Source organism: Hippopotamus amphibius, chromosome 5, assembly GCF_030028045.1.
Source record: "Hippopotamus amphibius kiboko isolate mHipAmp2 chromosome 5, mHipAmp2.hap2, whole genome shotgun sequence".
Lineage (NCBI taxonomy): Eukaryota > Metazoa > Chordata > Mammalia > Artiodactyla > Hippopotamidae > Hippopotamus > Hippopotamus amphibius.
Genome location: NC_080190.1, coordinates 139,740,941 through 139,763,179, shown reverse-complemented (window position 1 = coordinate 139,763,179; position 22,239 = coordinate 139,740,941). Strand labels below are relative to the sequence as shown.

Genomic DNA, 22,239 nt, shown 5'->3' with positions numbered 1-22,239 from the left:
AGAATATTTAAAGATGTTTAAAGTTGCACGTATATGTTTTAAACACAAATAGTGTGTTTACTTTTCTATCAGTTTTGTAGATGACAGTTGGTTGGACAAGTGAGTCTACATACTTTCTGTATCCCAAAAGGCTGGAGAGTGGAAGTTTTTTTGGTTTTGTTTCTAACTTAGGTAACTGTTTTGGTGACATTTTAAGGAATTTTGGATCTAGTTTTGATAGTTTGTTTTATAAGTTGTTTTTAAAGCTTATCCATTTTCCGTCCTTAGTGTGCCATTTTGTTATTTAGTTGAGAGCAAATTTGATTTTTGTCCTTATTGTTATTTGCTAGGTATAAAATTTCTGGTTGGGAATAATTTTTCAAAATTTTGAAGGCTTTGCGTTGTCACACAGTTTCCAGTATTTTTTTTGAGTTCAGTGCCATTTTGACTCCTGATTCTTGACCTACCTTTCCCTCTCTGCCTGCCCCGCACTCGGCTTCCCAAAAATCACTTTTAAAGTCTTTCCCCAGTCTGTGGTGCTAAGGAATTTCATGTTGATGTGCCTTTATGTAGTAGGTCCTTTTCTCATTTGTTGTATTTTGGGCCCCAAACACATGGTAGGTCTTTATTCTGGAAGCTCCTATGGTTCAGTTCCAGGAAATTTTGTTACACGTTTTTCTCTCCTCTGTTTTCTCATTTTTTTTATTTTTGGAATTCCTGGTAGTTGGATGTTGACACCTCCACTGCGTTCTCATTTACTTAGCTTTTCTCCCTTATTGCCTATTGCTGTGACTTTTTGTTTTGTATTGTGCTGAAGATTTTTTTTTTCCCTTGTTGAGTCAGTTTCTCAGGAGAGGAATCCTGGAAGTTGAGTGTGGCCGCAAGCATTCTGGGATGGGGCCTGCAGACTCCTCCTATCAGCAGACAGCTTTCACGGCTGCGGCTGTGCCCATACCTGCCTGGCCCGGTATCCCCAGGCTGTTATTCTGGTTGAGTTTCTGTAAGTAAGGAACAGTTCAGTCAGACTGGGAGGAGCAGACTCCTGCCTAGAGGGTGGGGATCTTCACTGCTCCTATGCAAACTTCCTGTTTGGGGTCACCCCCAGGCTTCAGAGGTACCTGGTGCCTCCAGTGTCTAAGAGCCGGTCTGCTACTTTTTGGCTCCCCCCACCCCCCCGTAGATTTTTAGGTTTCAGTTTTCTCTTGTCTGCTAAGTCATTTGCCACTTCTCTATCTGCTTTTCAGCTTCCAAAAATTTTGTTGGCATCTCTTTCTTGCTTGAGTGCTCTAGCTGTCTCTCTTTCTCTTTGTCCGTAACTTGAAAATTCACTTGTCATTTTAGGGGGCTTGCAGGAGGTGGTGGAGATAAACACGTTTAACCAGAAGTCCTATACAAGAGAATTGTTTCCGAGTATTCCAAATACACGGCTTCTGCATACTTGCTGTCTTAGTCTGTTTGGGCTGCTGTCACAAAATACCATAAATTGGTACCTTTATTTTCCACACTTCTGGAGGCTGGAAGTCCCAGATCAGGGTGCCATAATGGTTGGGTTCTGGTGAAAGCCTGCTTTTTTGGCTTGTAGATGACAGCCTTGTTATTTTCTTACATAGCAATGAGCAGAGAGAGGAAGCAAGCTCTTGTCCTGTTTCTTCTCTTTTTTTATTTTTAAAATTTAACTTATTTTTTTTATTGAAGTGTGATTTACAATGTTGTGTTAGTTTTTGGTGTACAGCAAAGTGATTCATTTATACATATATATGTATATATGTTCTTTTTCATATTCTTTTCCATTATGGTTTATTACAGGATACCGAATATTGTACAGTAGGACCTTGTTGTTTATCTGTTTTATATATAGCAGTTTGTATCTGCTAATCCCAGACTCCTAATGTATCCTTCCCTCACCCTCTTTCCTCTTTGGTAACCGTTACGTTTGTTTTCTGTGTCTGTGAGTCTGTTTCTGTTGTGTAAATAAGTTCATTTATGTCATATTTTAGATTCCAGTTATAAGTGATACATGATAAGTATTTTTTCTTTCTGTGTCCTGTCTCTTCTTATATAGGCATCAGTCCCATCATGAGTGCTCTACCTGCACACTGGGGACTAGGGTTTCAACATATGAACTGGGGGAAGGGTGACACAGATACTCAGTCCGTAGCAGCACCCAGTGTGATTTTTATGTGATTCTCTCTTTAGCCTGTACACTGTTCCTATAATCTCTGCTCATGTATCTCTGGTTCTTGGCTATGACCCTGTTTGCTCTTAGAGGAGGCTTGAGGCTTTGCAGTAATCCTGCATTTTCCTCCTGAAAATGAATATCCCAGGATGCGCAGGTTTAATAACTTTCCAAAATGTGCGAAAGCCTGACTCAAAATTTAATTTTGGGAGACCTCTATTGGTCTTCAGCCGTGAAGAAAGTTCTATAAAACTTATTGTAATCAGGGTTTTCTCTTACGACCTTTTTTGAAATGTTTTCTCCCTCATTTTCTTCTCCATCTGGTGAGGAGCAGGAAGAAAGGTGTTCTTTTACTGCATTTTCCCATTTATTAAAGTTCTCTTCAGGGCACTCCCGTTCTTCTGCACAGCCTTCATTTTGTCTGATTTCATGTCTATAGCAGGTAGCAAAGTGGAAAGGGTGTCAGATTGTATATCTGCTGCCCAGTTAATGAGATCTGCATGTGGGAAGTGTGTTGGACTTTCTTTCCTTTTCACCATTATCACTTGTCTTTGAAGAGCCCATTTTCACATTTATTCACCCTTATTTGGAAGAGAGATTTTAATTCGAAAAAGAATAATTATTTGATCACAGGAAGGCAGTATTTAGTTTATTTTTGCAGTTGTATTTTGATTAGCAGGCTGCTCTAGCACCATAGACTGTTCAGATGACTTATAAGAGAAATTAAATAATTTCAAATCTTAGAATCTTCTTGGCTTCTTGAGGTGTTTTGGAGAACTTTAGCTTTTTTAGTTGTATAAGAGCCATTTTTTTTGTTTTGTTTAATAGATAAATATTTATAAATATTTTCACTGAGGTATGCCCCCCTTTCTGAGATGATGAGTCTCAACTCATTTCACAATCCTGACTACCCTGAAGCCCTGGCCCTTGCTGACTCTTCTAACCCAAAATGAATTCTGCCTTCTCTTAGCAATTTTTGGTTATAGCGCTCATCTTGGCGCCTAGTTTAGTGTTTTAATTTTTATTTATTTCCCTATGTATATCTTATGTGTGGATTGAATCAGTGGTTCTCAGCTTTCCTTTCTCCCTCAGACTTCGTAAGGGGTAGCTGGCACAGTTTCTGTAACTGTGGCTCTTGACTAGGGGCAGCATTCCCAGGTGTATAGACACCCCCTCAGGTGGTGCCTTTCGTCTCCCCTCCCTCCCCAGTGTATTTTATAGTTTAGCTTATTTCCTGTAATACTTAACTCTGGGCATTCAGAAAGTATTTGTTGATTGAATTCAACCCATGGCAAGTGTGACGTGATGACAGGAATAGAGGCTGGAAGAGATTTTGTCTCCCCCCCTCTTTCACCTGTGAATTGAGTAATTACAGGTAAATTAACCTCTTGTAATCTTTTGTTTTCTCATGGAAAACAAGGAGACTATTATATCAAGCACTTGATGTTAAATGAAAAAAATCTGTATGTTTGTTTTTCTGAGATCAAAAGTTAAGAAATATCAAATTAAGTACAATTCTGTGTGGGTGCCAGTTTCTAAGAAAGTTTTCACACGGTCCGTGGGTTAGGGAGAAATTTTTTAATTTAGATTTGTCTTTTCTACTTTTTAAAATTTAAATTTATCTTTTAATGAAATATTGGTAGTACTAGTTTGTTGCCTTTTCTAAATCTTGGCAAGATGAAAAGTTGGCAACCTTATATTTTCCTATAATTTGAAGGAAATTTTATTTATCTGTTAAGTCCAGAAGCCAGAATATGCTTTATGTGTTAAAACTTGTGACACCCCAGTTTGGGGACAGGTTTCTATAAATTTGTTAGACTAAGCTTGTTAATGTTCCTTTTCAAAGTTTCTGTCTTTACTGATATTTTTTCTGCTTGAACTATTAGTTTCTGATAGAAGTGTGTTAAATTTCTCATTGGAGTTGACGCTTTCTCAAATGGCCAGTTTTTACTAGATATTTTTTTGAGGTTATGGTATTAGGAACATTCAAATTGTTGCATGTTAAATGTTCTTCTTGGTGGATTATTCCTTTTAATGTTACATAATGTCTCTCTTATCCCTATTAATACTTCCTTTTCCTTCAATCTGATAATATTTGACTTTTAATATGTGCGATGAACCATTTGAATAAGTAGATTTATTCCTAGTGTCTGAATTTCGTATTTTCTCAGTCTCCTTCCTTTTTTCCTCTTTTGATTGGAAGCCATAGATTGTATTTCTATTCTTGTAGTAGCTACTATTAAGCTTTTCAGCCACAATGTTTCTAACAAAACCATGAGCCCAGCTGCAACTTCCAGGATGAACCCAGTCCTTCACTGGGGAGTACTTGAGCATCATTTCCCTTCTGTGGAGATGTTTATCTTTTATTTGATATTAGCTTTGTCTTTTGGTTTTCTCTTTTTTACAGCTGTCTCTCATGGCTGTATATTTAGAGTGGGAGAGGTTTTCCAGCAGGAGCACACTATATATGACCAACTCCACTCCAGCCATTCTTCCATCCTGCTGATTTGCATACCTGCACATAATATTCAGTCAGTATTTGTTAATTGATGCATATCTTACATCAGTACATTGTGTTCCTTCTGTTTATTTTAGTTTTACTCACTTTACTTTTTTCAGCTTTAGATGGAAAGGAAAGTAGAGGGAACAGTCCCACCCAAACCTGTGGAAGACCTTTTCATTGACCAACCACATTAAACTTGATGCAGTGCTCACTGCTAAGACAAGAGAGGAGGTGTCGGGAACGTAGTCTGGGACAAAGCAACTTGAGAGTCCTATCATGAATTGATAATATTTATCTCAGTGTAGGCTGGATCCGTTTTGTTAGGTTTGTTAACTGTTTTGCTCTGTAAACACTACGGATGCCAGTTATTTTTGTGGGAACTAGGAGAGCTACACTGTCTGTAGCTATGTTGTAGCTGTGATGATGGCGACTGAGTTTTGCAAGCATTCCTGTTCCGACGTAATGTTTGCTGGGACGGTCTGAGATGGTAGGGAGATCGGGTTAGTGTTAGGATCTGCCTCACTCACCGCTCCACCATCTTCCTTTTTCAGGAGGTTGAAGTTAGTTATGAAGAGAGGATTAAACCAATAAACTTGATAGTACCTGATGCTGCAATATTGAGAACATTGTATCTATGACTAGGAAGTGATTTTTAGGTTAAAAAAACCCAAACAAACCGAAACCATAGGGAAAAAAATCAGCAGTCTGGGGATGATAATTAGGGATTAGCAGGTAGATAAGCTAATGTCCTTCATATTCATTCCCAGGGTTAGCTCTCTAACATCATAATCTACACGCTGTCTAAAAGCACCACTTTGTGTGTGTGTGTGGTTGTTTTTTGTTTTTTGTTTTTTAAGTGGTTGGCAGACAAGGAGTGGGGATTGAGATGGGATGAGACTCTCTCTACCAATAATGTCAGTCTGTAAATTAGAGGCTGCCTGTTGGGTCTGCTTATATTGGGTTGAGTATTTATTGTAAGACTAAGAATTGGGAACATTTATTGGTGGATTCCTGAAGGCCAAACCCCGGGTGGGCGTGGGTAGGTGCAGGAGCCAGCCCTTTGCTGTGGTTGCCGGAGAGGAGAAACGTGCGTTCATTTGTGCTCTGTAGTGATAAAAACAAAAGGGATCTCCTAGAGCCCTTAAATTTGACTGTGGTGATTTGTGGTTTTGACCTCCTTTTTTGATGACCTCGATTTGGATCTCTGAATGATACCTGAAGGAAGGCTTTCTGAATTAGAGACCCATGTTAAGAATCCTCGCGGGAGCGACTTTCAGAGATGCCATTTGACAGAGCTTTCATGCCCCCTCTGGGTACAGTGATGCTCACGCTCTAAGTTGTTGGGCAATTTGATTGGAAAGCCCACTTGGTTAGTCTGACTTTGTGGGAATAAGGATGCCCAGCCAGGTCTGCTTATACTGTAGAAGGGAAATATCGAACTCTATTGCTGTCTCCTAAAAGTAGATGATTTTGAATCATAGTTAAAGATCTTTAATTTTTCTGCTAAAAGGAATAAAAATGCTGTTGCCATGTTATTTGGATTAAAAAAATTGTCTGCTGTGGATATATGTTAACTGTAATTTTAGGCAGAGTAAGATTGTTTGTTTATGCTATTTACCTTTTCATTCCCATTAAGGAAATTCAGAAATCATTTTTGTTTAGATAAAGAAAAAGGACAGGAAAGGCAAGTTTGTCACTATTGGGCTCTACCTTTTGGAGAGAGAGGCTTTCTCTGTGCTAGGCCCTTGCCACGGTTTGGGGGTAGAGAGGAGTAACTCATGGTCTCTACTTCTGGGAGCTTAGATTTCAGATCAGTGCACTCTGGTTCCCCAGGACCTTGCTAGAAAGAATGGCCTGTGTGTGTTCCATGTTTAGTGTTTCCCAAACAGTGTTCCATTCGGTTTGAAAAACACAGGCTTAAGCATCGTTGAACAGGTTTCTTTATTTGAGAGCTTACCAGAGTCTAACAGAGGTATGTGGACTGTGAATTTCTAAGAGGGGGCTCTCCTAAGCAGCATTGCCAGAACCTGAAATGGTAGGCTTATCCACATCTCCCTAAGTGGGCTGTTCATCGTGTGACTGTTGTAAGCATTCTTTACGTGTACTTGGGGTGTTTTAAAGAAATGATTCCCAAACTTAGTTGATCATCAGCATCACTTTGGGTTGCTTAGAAATTTTTTTTTTAATTTTGAGTTGACCATATGTTTATGTGATTTAAATTCAAAACGTGTCGATTGGCACTCAGTGAAAAGCTTCCCTTGCTGCTGTTTGCTCACTGCCTACTTCCTTTCCTCATAGGTAACTAAATGTTATTACTTCCAGAGACATTTTATGATAGTGCCATAATTTATGTAGCCGGAATGTAAATTACTGAGTCTTGTATTTGGAGATTTCTGCTTTAATAGTTCTGGGTGGGGTCTGGTAATATGTCTTTTAAAATGTTCCTTAGAGATGAGATGATGAAGCCAGGTTTAGACACTTATTTCAGATGGTACACATTACTTTTGCATGTGACATATGATCCAATTCTTAAAACAACTCTGGAGGTAGATATGGTAAGCACCATTTTTGGCAGAGGTGGAAACATGAGAGCAGGAGATGTTAAATGACCTATTCAAGGTCACGTTCTTCTTTTAATGGTGGAGCTGAGACTCAAAACCCAGGGCCTTTTGGATATCTAGGTAAGATTTGGTTGGCACTAATTTTGCCTTTTCATGGCTGCAATGCTGATGATTGGCTAAACAACCAAAAACAAGAAAACAAAAACCCAGACTCAAAACTAATATGGGCATTTATACCCAGTTATTCCTATTTTGGCACAGCATTAAATGTAGCATATTTTATTGCATTACTTGCCAATAGATGTCCAGTAATTAGACTTTCTCTAGTTTGCATTTTTAGGTGCTTAGCCAGTTAGACTCATGTTATCAATTTCAGGCACTTATACAGGCAAGTTGCACACAGACTTTTGTCTGTACTTTTTTATTTTTACTGTTCCTGATGAGCTTGCTTGCTCTTTTCCCTTTGCTTCCAGCTTCCTTTTGACCCCTTCAGTACATTTCCTTAACACCAACCCAGTTTAAGCCACTGAGAAGGGAGGGATGGAGGGAGAAAGAAGACTGCCCTGTAAGTCAGTGGTCCCCAGACTTTTTGGCACCAGGGACCAGTTTCGTGGAAGACAGTTTTTCCATGGGGCAGGGGGATGGTTCAGGCAGTAACGCGAGCGATGGGGAGCGGCTGATGAAGCTTTGCTTGCTCGCCCATGGCTTACCTCTTGCTGTGTGGCCCAGTTCCTAACAGGTCGAAGACCAGTACCGGTCTGCGGGCTCGTGGTTGGGGACCCCTGCTCTAAGTGGAGGGAATGGGAGAGTATCCCTGGCAGAAAGGGACTGAGTGATTTTCTTGTCTGGTAAACTCTTTCTGGGGGATGATTCTCAAAGACAGAGTTAAGTTTTCTTTTCATAGAATTGTAGGACCATTTGAATTAGGGTAGAGCCTCCATGGGGTTATTTTAGGGCAATATTCCTTTGGTGTGTTTTAAAAAACCTAGTCTCATAATATTGGTCATAGCAGAATAGCCAAAAATCTTTAAGAATGACTGTGACAAGAATAAAAAAAGCTGCGAATCCACCATTTTGAGGCAGTGTAGAACTTAGAGCAGGGACATGAATGTCCATGCATTTGTTCAGCTTTCCATCCATCGGCACACAGTTAGGAAGGGTTTACTCTGTGTCAGGTGCTGGGGATTTAGAAATTAGTAAAGCATGGTTCTTCCCTTCATAGAGTTTGTCAGGCCGTGAAAGAGACAAATATTTCATCAAATGAATAGTTACAGCATAAGTACTGTGGAGCAAGTATGCCCCAGGCAGGGGACTAAGAGAAATATCTAGTTTAGCCTGGAGTGAAAGGTGAGTTGTTTCCCACAGGTTCTTTCAGCCTACCCTTGAGGTACTAGTAGCTATAGACATGTAGAAGGCAGTGGGGTATAGTTTATTCTAGGCTGAAGGAATAGATGTGTACAAAAAAATAAAACTAGGAGCTCCCTGTTGGTCTAGTGGTAGGGATTTGGCGATTTTGCTGCTGTGGCCCAGGTTCCATCCCTGGTGGGGAAACTAAGATCCTGCAAGCTGCAGGGTGTGGCCAAAAAAAAAAAAAAGAGAGAGAGAGTGGTTTGTGAGTCTAATCTAGTGAAGGACTTGGGAGAGTATAATGCTATTTAGAGTATAGAGTGCTCTGGAAGAGTGAGGAGATGAGATTGGAGGCAGTAGGGGCAAGAAGAGAAGGAATCTCTCACTCTCGTGAAATAAAAACCCACTTACGGCCTTTCTAGGTGGCGCAGTGGTAAAGAATCCGCTTGCCAATGCAGGGGACACGGGTTCGAGCCCTGCCTTGGGAAGATTCCACATGCCATGGAGCAACTAAGCCCGTGTGCCACAACTATAAAAAAACAAACAAACAAACCCACTTACAAGATACACAGAGTTATAGCGCATCTACGGATTTCTGGTTCCAAGAATTCCCAGACTTAGCTGTCATTCCCTTTTTCCTCAGGTTCCTACCAGATCTCTGGATTCAAATTTGGGCCCTATTTAGTTTGGCAACTGGTTCAAGCTAGACCTTGGCAGATTTGAAGCGGCAGTATATAGAGCAAGGTACCCAAAGATGAAAAATACAGTTCTGTAATAATGATAATGGCTGCCATTTATTGAGCATTTAAGTGCTTGGCTCTTTCCAAGGTACGTTATGAAATTACCTTTAATCCTTATGGCAGCACTACCAGACAAGTGGTTTTATCTCCATTTAACAGACCAAGAAACTGCCCAAGCTCTGGGAGATTAACGTAAGCTTGCCCAAGGTTACAGAGCCAATTAATGGAAGAGATGGAATTGAACCAGGTTTGTTTGTCTGACACCACAGTCCATTCTTTCCCCACACAACCATGCTGCCCCTCACAGGACTACAGGGTAGCTCCCCAGGGCAGACAGAATGGCAGCTCAGGAATGTAAAACGACCATTTCAGAGGCAGTAAAACTGCTATTTCATCTTCAGTGTTAAAAGGGCAACAAGAAGCCATCCCAGGATCTGTCATTTAAAGATCCTTGGTCAGGAACCTAACTTCCTAATTGTCTTGTTTTATGGAAAAATCAGATTTCATCACAGTTCTGTCTCAAGGACTGACTACCTTGCCGAATGGTAGTATATATTACTAAGTGCATCAGTTATCTCATGAGACATGTAGAGTTAAAATTGGGTTTGTAATGATTTGAATACATTATCTGCATTTGGCAGATACTTTAATGAATGATGTTGCAGATGTTCAGAATGTGGATATGGCCTAAGGGTGAAGAAAAACCAGGACTTTTCTCTTGAAATTTTGGCTGGGTGCTACACTTTTTGAGCAGGGGCACTAAAGAAGTCTGTCACCCTTGTTAGCACATAAGTTGGTACAAGTTTGAGTCTTGTATGTATGTATAGTCTTAGTGTTAAGAAACTGAAATTAGATGAGACAGAAAGACTTAGGAAATTATCAGAAAGAATTAATTTATAAAGGCCATATCTTTTATCTTTTCCTACCAAATTTCTTGTCCATTTGGCATGTGTATTTTCCTTTTCCTGTTTTGAATGGAGCTGAAAATAACACAGTTGGTTTTGCTTTAAAGGAAAATGACTCATTTTCTTGTGTTTAGCATTTAGTTTCTCAGAGATGTGTTTATCTTTCAAATGGCACAGTAGTTTGGGATTTTGGTCTCCTTTTTATTATGAAAAATTTTATTTATGGCACAATGTAATTTCTAACCAGAATATTTTCTATATTAAGGGAAGAAATTATTTGTAAGTGTAATGTCTTTTTTTCTACAATAGTTGCAGAGTTTTTATAACATGAATTTTCTCATCTTAGTTTTTAGGAAAATCTTTGAGCAGTTTCAACCGAAAACCATTTTAGGAGGGAAGAATTAAAAGAATTTCCCATTTAAAATTTGTATCATTTTCTGAATTTACAGTATTTATTTAGAAACTTTTTTTCTTTTTGGTCTTGAATGTATCTTGAAGCTGAATGTCCTGTACCTTTTTTTTTTTTAGGGTAAAATGAACACATTATATAAACTATTTGTTCTCTCCATAAGCACAAAGTATGTATAAGTCCTATCTATAATGGGTTATTCAGGAAGCTGACAGATGGATTTTTTTCCTCTACAGAAGCCATCATTTGTGTGATTTAGGGTCTTTTAAAAGTAAAGTCAGACGTTTGCTATGTGGCAGCATTTTCTTTGGGTAGGCAAAAAGTGAGAAAAGTCAGACTGCTTTTTTAGAGATTGTCAAGTCAAATTTAGAGAAATAAAATGTGGTTAAGGCTTACGTCTAAGCAAAGATATATTAGGGATCAACATACAAGCTGAGATTTGCATTATAAAACTGAGCAGATTACTCTTCACCAAGGAAATATCCTTTTTTAGAGGGTGGGAGGAATAATCTTCTGTATCAGTGGTCTCAAACCCAAATGCTGGGCAGGTAAGGGCACCTGTAGTCACCAGCAGGCAATGTAAGCTACATTGCTACATCTCATTTTTCAAGAGAAGCTAGAAATCTGAAAATCTGTCTGAAATTTTCCAGTTTTACATGTTGGTCAAGAATCTTTAACAATCTTTTAAAAATTTAAAATGCCATGTGATTCAGTATCATGTGTACATCTGTAGGCTGGCAGTTTGTGACTTATCCCTTAAGGCTCCACCTCCTCACCCCCTTTAGTAATTGACTGTAGCTTTTGCATATAAATCTTAAAGAGGTTCTTTCTGATCCTTGCCTCTACTGCCTCCTGCTCCTCTATTGAAATGATAAACATTTAGTACCTCATGGGAAGTTTAATATTATCAGGAAGGCAGGATTAAATTTTTCATATGCTTTATACTATGCTACATTGCTGTACCATTTTACATCTAAAGAGAATCATGCATGAGTAAATTTATTCAGAGTGCAAGATAGATGGATTTTAGTATTAACAGTATTAAGAGTTGATTAATAGGGTTTCAGATTCTCCATTGTAACCAACCTGTTAGAAACCATCACTTGTTGAGTTTTGGTGTAGTGATTTTTTTCTTCTCTGTGTGTGTTGTCTAAATAGCTATATTGCTTCTCTCATTGTCCACCCACTCCGCCAGCCCCAATTCCTGAGAAATCCTGAAGTTGGAAGCCCATGGTCAGGGTTAAATTCAGATAGAAGCAGTACAAAATGGATTCTTAAAAATGTGTCTGAAAATTGAATGTCTTGAAATCAAATTTCAGACCTACAGTGAGAGAGCCTTTCGTAATCACAGAGATGAAGGGAATCATCCTTGATGTGCTGGTGCTTCTTGTTTGGGCCAAGGCAACCCCAATCCATAGGCCCTTCCCAGCCATCCTCAGACCCATGGGCCAAGGTAGCTCCTAGTATTTTAACTCACAACACAGAGTGGTTGGGTAGGCTGAAAGGCTTTATCTCTGTCACACATAAACAAATCCACAGTGCAGCACAAGGAGAAGACTTAGTTGACCCCTTCCATTTTATACCCAGGACCACTTCAGGGGCCTCCCCTTTGAGCATGCCTTAGGTGGCTTGCGCCAGGACTGTGTGAGAAGGGATTTGGGGTTGGGATGCCCACTGTACTGGATTGAATAAGCTAGCTCCAGGCTTTCAGTTTGCTGGTGGGGGTGGGAATGTGCCTACTAGATGCTGGCACAAGTAAATTACCTAATCTCAAATGCCCTCTGCAACTTTGCCCAAAGTACATCCTTTTCTCCCAGTTACAGTGGCTGCCAGGCAGGACCATCATGTGATAGCTTGAATTTATTGTTTTTGTTGATGAACAGCTGGCATGCAAGGAAGCATTTTGGAGGTGGCAGCGTATATAATGTGGTGCAATAGTTGTATAAAAGAGCAGTGTTGTGGATAGATTCCATATACTCAGGAAAGTGCATGATGATACAGTGGAAAGACCATGTTCTGTGGTTGGAGGTGGGTTTGACTCCTCTCTCTGCCATCTATCTAGTAACATAGTTGTTGCTCCAAAAAAAAAAAAAAAAGTGTACTTTGATTGCTTCCTGAGTTTTAAGCTTTAAACTTTAGAGAGTGCTTTTGGAGACATGCCAGAAATATTCCTACAGTATATCTTCTACAAGAAGATAACCTGAGTGCATTTGCGTTTTGACGTTACTTGTCTTCTCTGACGTGGATGACAAGAGGTGATCTTTAAGACATTTTCTGCAGGAGTCTATGATTTAGCGCTGTAGGTGACTTTTCACTGACTGGCTGTTGTTTCTTGGTATGGATTATTAAGCCCTATACTCCAAAATAAAATTACATGGATATGTAAAAGTTTTTTTCCATGGATGGAAATCTAGAGAGTGGAGTGAGGTCACTTTAAAGGTAGTTTGCTAATATGATTATTGGGTAAGTGGTGAGTTATTAAATGTTTTCACTGTCTTAATGGGTCTCCTTATAAGAGTTATATGTGTGACTATCCTAAAAGAAATCTGTATATTCACACTTTTCTTGCTGTTCTAAACTACAGTTTGAGGTGGGAAACCCAAGGAGTAGTTTTGTTGAGTTTAAGATCAGGAATCTTTTCTGCCTCTGAAATGTATTGTAACAAGTATTATTGTACATTTTTCACTGTTAGAACTGTATATCTAAAGAAGTGGAAGAGTGGGGAAATACTTGGAAAATTTAATCTCTTCTTTGCTTAAAGTTTGAAGCCAGTTCAGATTGAAACACAAATGACTGTAGAATGTCAAGTAGACAATAAAGATCCTATAGGAGGGAGAAGCTGTAGGTTAATGTAGGAAGAAAATTAGAGCTACCAGAAAAGTTCGTGGAGGAGGTAGCATTTGAGTTGGGCCTGAAATAAATGAGACTGGAGGAAATGTACCGGTGGCAGATTATGCCACTTTCTGCCATAAAAGTGAGTACTGATAAACGTGAAACGTGGCTGGGTATACCTGGTCTTACAGTTCCAGGTATAGGAAAAGCATCATCTTGTAGAAGGTGGGCTGTCAGGAATATCTTTATGTCCTGGAGAATTGGAGCCTTTTAGGGGTGCAAATATACCTGATTTTTTTACTTTTAGAAGTTTAGCTAGGAATCTAGCAGGTTTCATTCGTTTTAGGGGTGTGTGTGTGTTTGAACAGGTGGCACGGGATTTAGGTTTAAGGCAGAGAATTGTAAAACTAAAGAACCTGCGTTAAGTGCCACTGTCAATTGAGGGTCATGAGAAGATGACTGATCTTTGAAATTATAATGTTAAATTGGGGGGAAATGAGACTGAAATTGTAGGGAATTTCAAGGGCAGCTATGAAATAACTTACCTTCTAGCAAGTACTGTTATACTGATTTCTCTATTAACATCAGTTTGCTGTTACCTTACCTTGGTGCTTAAAAAAAATTCCAGCCTCTGGATCTGCAAAATACCTCTAAATTTGAAGAAATAAAATAGGCTATTGAATCGGAATATAGAATAAATCTTTGGTGTAGGAGTACTGAGGATTGCCAGAAGCTCATTGCTAACCTATCCATTGTGTGTTACAGCCACCTCACAAAGGCTTTCTTGCCTGTCTCTGAAAGAAATTAAATGCTGAGTTATGAGGTTATTTTGTAATGTTATGCTGTGTTCTTAAAATTGTTTCCCTTCACAGTCACGTGTAAAAGTTTATTCTGAAACGGAATTTGGTGAGCTCTAGGCTGGTTTATCTTTTATTTTAAAAACAGGGAAAACTGTTGTTAATATTGCTATGAGAGGAAATATAGTTAATAACTTGAAGCACTGTAAGCTTTTGGAGGAAGATCGTTTAACGAAGATGAGTGCCTCATACTTTTGTGGGGACATTTAGTAACTTAGTAAATTTAAATGAATGTGATCAGTGGCCTGCAGTGGATCTGGGATTTGCATGTCTGCTGAGGACTCTATAATGTAAAGAAGAACAAAGTACTCCTTATTTTATAGTTAGTACTTTTTTGCTGGAAGGTTTCTTTGTTACTGTTATCTGGGATCCATGTAAACTAATGTGTGTGGGGCCAATTTAGTCATGATAACTATCTTGAGATTTGGAAAAATGATACATTTTCTGTAAATTTTGGGGATTGAATTTAAGAAATTAAATTTGATATTTGTTATGGGGGAAATATTCTAAGTGTCCATGTAAAATTAGTGTATGAAAGTTTCAGATGGGTAAGATGAAATTGAGTATGACAGCAAGTGCTGTTTCCATATAAACATTACATAAATATCTTCCACTGACATATTTGCTTTTCATACATTCATAACAATTTCAGGACTGAAAAGAACCAGAGAGGACTATTAGTCTTTCTTCACGTAGATGAGACTGGAAACCTAGTGGGCATAAATGAACCCAGTTAGTAGTAGATGAGCTGGGAGAAATCCCCACATTTCTTGCTATCCAGTGGGTATTATTTCCAGTACAAATGGGTATACGTTTCAGATATGGTTAGGAGTCCACTGTGATTTTTAATGTTAGAAAATTTGATGTCAGTAAACATTTCTTCTATCCCCTTTTCTTAACCTGAAATTTGCTTTTGAGTTCTTGTTATTTTCTAGCATTTTGATATCCTCAAACCTTACTTTAGTTTTACAGATATTATTTACCTGAAATGATATTTTAAGCCATGAAAGCATCATTTAATTCTGTTAATCTCAGTTATTGTCCAGCTTTGAAAAGGCTTTGACAAATTTTATCCTCCCCCCACCCCCCATTCTGTATGAAAGCTCTAGAGACAGCGTTGGGCTAAGAAAAAAGGAATGGACATGAATGGGTTTAGTTATATGCTGATGAACGAATATCTTTAGAAAGTGTCACTTACTGTGGCTTTTGGGAAATAAAACCTTTCTTAGCCTTTTCTCCCAGTCTGGCTCTAGTCTGTCGTCTGGTGAAGAGTTTTATAAATTACTCACAGTAGATGTGGGCTGAGGAGAGTGAGAGCTCCTGCCTCTGTTCTGGGTCTTCTCAAGGCTGTTGTTACTGCCCGGAGTGGAGCCTCCCAGTTTATTTTCTTCTCCCTATTTTCTAGTCAGCCTTCTCTCAGAGCTCATGAGTTCCGCAGTGCATTACTCTTTCAGTGTTTTAGCTTGTTTTAGGGCACAGATATGTGCCTTGTAAATGAGCAAGCTGGGATTTGGTCAAAAAGCTTGACTTTACAGGGGTGAAGGAAACACATTTTTGTTAATGAAAGGCTAGAAAAATGAAAATGTATTTTATTGAGGGCCGAGTTGCACATGATCTGATGTTTTTCTTTGGGAGTGAGAATAGTCACTAGTGAGCTTTTACGTCTCTGTAGACAACTTAAGTATGGCATCATTTGAAAGTTATTTTTGCTTAGGAATATGATTTAGTGTTGGACATTTGCTTATATGTATTTTAGTGTCTGAGAGATACTTCTCATCATTGAACAGAGGATAGAACTTTACTGGATAAAGTTGAAGGATAACTGGCTCTTATCAAAATAATTAGGTTATTTGCCCCTATGTTATATGACTTGTGGTAGCTTTTAAATCCTAAACTGGCTCTAAGGTATGATTAATTTTGAGTATGTATACCACTTTCATTTGTTAGTACCAATGACTGAAATTTGATTTCATGTATTTTTGTTCCTCTTTTTTTAAAAAAAAACTTATTTTTGGCTGTGTTGGGTCTTGGTTGCAGCGTGTTGGCCTCCTTGTGGTGTGGGCTTCTCTCTAGTTGTGGCTTGCAGGCTTCTGTAGTTACAGCAAGTGGGCTGCAGAGTGTGTGGGCTCTCTAGTTGTGGTGTGTGTGATCTGTAGTTGCGGTGCTTGGGCTTAGCTGCCCTGTGGCATGTGGGATCTTAGTTCCCTGACCAGGGATCCAACCTGCATTGGAAGGCAGATTTTTTTTTTTTTTTTTAGAATTTTTATTGAGATACAGTTAACAGACAATAAACAGCGTATATTTAGAGTGTACAATTTGGTATCCCAATCTCCCAATTGATCCCCCCCCAACCCTCCCCGCTTTCCCCACTTGGTGTCCATGTGTTTGTTCTCTACACCTGTGTCTCTATTTCTGCCTTGCATTTCCTCTTTCATAGTTGTTAGCATTTTCCTTATGTATTGAGGGGCTCCTATACTGGGTGCATGTATAATTGTTATCTTCTCTTCTTGGATGGATCCCTTGATCTTTATGTAATGTCCTTTCCTGTCTCTTGTAACATTTTTTATTTTAAAGTCTATTTTATCTGATGCGACTATTGCTACTCCAGCTTTCTTTTGATTTCCATTTGCATGGGATATCTTTTTCCATCCCCTCACTTACCATCTGTATGTGTCCCTAGGTCTGAAGTGAGTCTCTTGTAGGCAGCATATATATGGGTCTTGTTTTTGTATCCATTCAGCCAGTCTGTCTTTTGGTTGGGGCATTCAGTCCATTTACATTCAAGGTCATTATCGATATGTATGTTCCTATTACCATTTTCTTAATTGTTTTGTTTTTGTTTTTGTAGGTCCTTTTCTTCTCTTACGTTTCCCGCTTAGAGAAGTTCCTTTGGCATTTGTTGTAGGGCTGGTTTGGTGGTGCTGAATTCTCTTAGCTGTTGCTTGTCTGGAAAGCTTTTGATTTCTCCATCGAATCTGAATGAGATCCTTGCTGGGTAGAGTATTCTTGATTGTAGGTTCTTCCCTTTCATTGGTTTAAATATATCATGCCACTCCCTCCTGGCTTGCAGAGTTTCTGCTGAGACATCAGCTGTTAACCTTATGGGAGTTCCCTTGTATGTTATTTGTCATTTTTCCCTTGTTGCTTTTAATAACTTTTCTCTGTCTTTAATTTTTGTGCATTTGACTGCTATATGTCTTGGTGTGTTTCTCCTTGGGTTTATCCTGCCTGGGACTCTCTGCGCTTCCTGGCCTTGGGTAGCTATTTCCTTTCCCATGTTAGGGAAGTTTTGAACTATAATCTCTTCCAGTATTTTCTCGGGTCCTTTCTCTCTCTCTTCTCCTTCTGGGACCCCTATAATGCGAATGTTGGAGTGTTCAACATCATCCCAGAGGTCTCTTAGGCTGTCTTCAGTTCTTTTCATTCATTTTTCCTTATTCTTTTCCACATCAGTGATTATCACCATTCTGTCTTCCAGGTCACTTATTCGCCCTTCTCCCTCAGTTAATCTGCTTGTTGGTTCCTTCCAGTGTATTTTTCATTTCAGTTATTGTGTTGCATATCTCTGTTTGTTCTTTAATTCTTCTAGGTCTTTGGCAAACTTTTCGATCTTTGCATCCAGTCTTTTTTCAAAGTCCTGGATCATCTTCACCATCATTATTCTGAATTCTTTTTGTGGAAGGGTGCTTATGTCCTCTTCATTTAGTTGTTTTTCTGGGGTTTTATCCTGTCCCTTCATTTGGTACACAGTCCTCTGCTTTTTTCATTTTCTCTTTCTGTGGCTGTGGTTTTCAGTTCCACAAGATGAAATGGAAGGCAGATTCTTAACCACTGGACCACCAGGGAAGTCTCTTTGTCACTCTTTAGAAAGCAAAAATTTATAGAATTTCCTATTGATTTACTGTTCTAATTTTTCCCATTTTTTCCTAAAATTCTCATTTATTTTTATTTTTAAAAAATATTTATTTGCTTATTTATTTATTCATGCATTCATTTGGTCGTGCTGGCTCCTTAGTTGTGGCATGTATGCTCCTTAGTTATGGCTGATGGGCTCCCTAGTTGTAGCATGCATGTGGAATCTAGTTCCCTGACCAGGAATTAAGCCCTGGGCCCCCTGCATTGGGAGCATGGAGTCTTAACCACTGCACCACCAGGGAAGTTCCCTCAGTTTATTTTTAAGAGAATAATTTCTGGAAAAGTTTTTAAAAGGCCAGGCATTTGTTTTGGTAATTTAATAGAACTGAACTCTTAAAAATCTCTACATATGATTACATCTTTGCATTGTAAAATGACTTCCTTAGGTTGATGAAAGTGCCCATTTGAAATGAGTATTACAATATTTTATATTAATTCAATACTGTTTCTTTGAGAGAAACAGCAAAATCATAACAGATAACATGAGTTAATATCTTTTTGTTAGACAGCCCTTTGAGATTTTTCTAAGCGTATTCAATACTTTTAAAAGTATGAGGTGTTACCCTTGTTTTATAGATATGGGCACTGAGGTTTTAATTTGTGCAGTTATGTGTCACAAGGACCTTCAAGAACTTTTGAGACTATTCTCACCTTAAGTCACTTTGGCTTTTGAATTGTTTCTGCCTCATTATTTTAAATTCTTAGAAGAGGGCTTCCTAGGTGGCGCAGTAGTTAAGAATCCGCCTGCCAATGCAGGGGACACGGATTTGATCCCTGCTCCAGGAAGATCCCACATGCCGCAGAGCAGCTAAGCCTGTGTGCCACAACTATTGAGCCTGTGCTTTAGAACCTGTGAGCCACAACTATTGAGCCCATGTGCTACAACTACTGAAGCCCACGTGCCTAGAGCCTGTGCTCCGCAGCAAGAGAAGCCACGGCAGTGAGGAGCCTGCGCACCACAGTGAAGAGTAGCCCCCACTCACCACAACTAAGGAAAGCCTGCACACAGCAAAAAAAGACCCAATGCAACCAATAAAATAAATACATAAATTAAAAAAATAAAATAAAATAAATTCTTAGAAGATATGTGCTTCCCAAGTATTTTCATTTCGTCATATACATTTACGTTCAGGAATCTCTTTTAGCATATGTAGTACGGTGTTTAAAATTTTCCATTGGGCGCTGGTTCAAGTACCAGTTCTACTGCGAGTTTCTAAATAAACTCTAGAAGCCTCAGTTTCCTCATCTGTAAAATACTAAGATGATGATGATTGAGGTTGCAGATGAGGTGGTGAGGGAAGGCAGCTGCAGGGTTGACTTATGGTCTTTTTTGGGACAGAAATCAAAGATTATATAGAAAACGTTCTTGCCTCAGTAAAATTTTTGTGTGCTACTGTTAGAGATTACCAAATCAAACTATTTTGTTTATAAAGGCTCTGTACATGTGGTTTATTCATATTTTGTTTTGTTTTTAAAGGTTACGGGAAGTTTCAGAGAAACTGAACAAATATAATTTAAACAGGTAAGAGTTTTAAGATTGTTATATTTCCTGAAAAGAATTATATTTTTTTAATTAGGAAAAGGTACTCATATTTAGGCAGCAGCTATTAAGAATATTTTAATCTAACAACTTTTTATGAGTTGCGTTCATTTGAATTATAGTTTGTGTTTATACTGATGTTTTTAAAACTCTGCTATGCCAAAGAGCTATAATGACTAGGTAGATATCATAATTATTATTTTTCAATTATTGCTTTAAAATATGTGTTTAAATACTAGTTTTTTAAAACAGATTGTGTCAGCAGTTTTTTTCTTTTGTTACTTGGCTTATTTGCCATTTAAAAAATAATTTTATTTGCCTGCTTTTCTTTATTCCCCAGCCATCCCCCTTTGAATGTATTGGAACAGGCGACTATTAAACAGTGTGTGGTGGGACCAAATCACGCTGCCTTTCTTCTTGAGGTAAATTGCTGACTCTAAGGTAGAGAAATAAAAATGAATGGTAAGATACAGCTGTGCATCATCCTGTGTCTTTCTTTTTAGCCATGGAAAACAGCAGTTTCTTGCAGTAGTTATTTCAGAGATCACCCAGTTCCATTTCCTTATTGTATAAATCTTCTGGCCTGGAGAAAGCTTAAATGATTTACTAGAGCTTGAAACTAGTTAGTAAGAGAATGGAGAAGTTTCTGATATCTAGTCATTTCCTTATGCTGAACTGTGTTAGATTGAGATATTTTAAATTATTTTTACTGGTTTCGTGATAATGTATATAAAACATACATACATATAAACATATAAACTCACCCAGCTCAGGTGTGAGTGCCTTCTGAAGGAGAACTTGTTTGTTGCCTTCTGAATTGACAGTGATAGGTACGTAATCTGTTTGTTGAATAAATTCAAGCTTTAATACACATTTTTACTTTGAAAATTTCTTCTATTTTCTTTGCTTCTAGGATGGTAGAGTTTGCAGGATCGGTTTTTCAGTGCAGCCAGACCGATTGGAATTGGGTAAACCTGATAATAATGATGGGTAAGACATTATGTCCTATTTAATAAATATTTAGCTCTAAAAGGTATTACACCTGTGTTTTGATTTTGGGACCCCTCAAATTAAAAAAGAAAAAAAAAGCGTGGTAGAAAAGGAGATGCTTAAAATAGAGTGAAATGGTTACTTTGTAGTTTGATTTTAATTTTTATGCAAGTGAATATTTTGTAGCTCAGATGTTCACATTAAAAGTAGCAGAGGAGTCAGTGATCACTTAACAGACATAGGTTACTGGAAGAATGATATGTATGTGCCATATTCCAAGCCAGATCTGCTCTTTGAGTGAACTGACTTTTCGGATTATGTTTTTTCCCTTTTAATATTCCCAAATCAAGTTTACTCAATTTGAAAATGATGGAGTCTTTAAAATTTTGGTCTTTATAAGTGATGTCATATAAAAAAGATTGCTAATAAATAAATAAAGAATTTGGAAAAAAAAGAAAAAAAGAAAAAAAGAAAAAAAAAGATTGCTAGATAATGTGTGATGACTTTCAGTTGACTGCTTCTAAGGACGGTATGATTACTTTTAAAAATCTAAGGAACAATTCATTTGCAGTTAAATGTGAAAACAGCTTCGAACGGGAACTGGATTATTACAAGGCTAGTTAGATTTGCTCTTTAATCTGAAGTATCCATTTCAGTAACAGTAATCAGAGAATTGTTAGGCTGATATTTTACCACAGCAAGTAGTGAGGCCTGGAATTCCAGGTTTGTTCCTAGGAATCTTGGGACTGTTCTGTGATTTTTCCATGTCTTATGTTTTTTTTTCCCAGGTCAAAGTTGAATAGCAACTCGGGGGCAGGGAGGACATCGAGGCCTGGTAGGACAAGTGACTCCCCGTGGTTTCTCTCAGGTTCCGAGACTCTGGGAAGGTTGGCAGGCAATACCCTGGGGTAAGTTGTGGCTGGACGATGGCATTCGCTGGCCTGGGTTGCTGCTCTGTGAATGCTTTCACTGTGAGTGCTCATTTCAGTGTTAGCTAGCCATGGAGTGAGGGAACTCCTGAACTGGCAGGGGCTCCTGTTGCTCACGGGGAGCCACCATGATAAAACAAAACAAAACGAATCAACCCACACAGGCTAGTTACAGTTAAAACCTAGGTTTTTGACCTTTTAAAAATGTATAATGGCTACATGCATTTATCATGTCATTTATATTATTTGAACATTTTCAGTGACACAGTCTTTGGTCTTACTTGTAACTAATTCTTGGGTAAAAAAAAATCTAACATTTATTTCTTTCTAGTGTTCAAATATGGCAGTTCTTTAGTGAGGCTTGAAAGGATTATGTAACTAAACTTTACAGCTTTTAATGAAGCTATTTTTACTTTTAAAAAATTATTGTGGTATACTTGACATATAACATTATAATAGTTTCAAGTGTACAACATAACGATTCAGTATTTGTATATACATATGACCCTCAAACAATGTGGGGGTTGGGGCGAAACTTAGCTAATAGATTTACTGT

General features: G+C 38.4%; 1 protein-coding gene across 7 annotated transcripts in view; it reads left to right on the top strand.

Annotated features, from left to right (window-relative positions):
- UBR5 (ubiquitin protein ligase E3 component n-recognin 5) overlaps positions 1–22,239 on the top strand; it is a 216,307-nt gene that overhangs the window by 106,778 nt on the left and 87,290 nt on the right. For all 7 annotated transcript variants that reach the window (XM_057737344.1, XM_057737349.1, XM_057737347.1 and 4 more), the window contains exons 2-5: positions 19,702–19,746; positions 20,105–20,186; positions 20,678–20,754; positions 21,543–21,662. In XM_057737344.1, the coding sequence (XP_057593327.1) occupies positions 19,702–19,746; positions 20,105–20,186; positions 20,678–20,754; positions 21,543–21,662 (324 nt within the window). The remainder of the gene's footprint in view (positions 1–19,701; positions 19,747–20,104; positions 20,187–20,677; positions 20,755–21,542; positions 21,663–22,239) is intronic.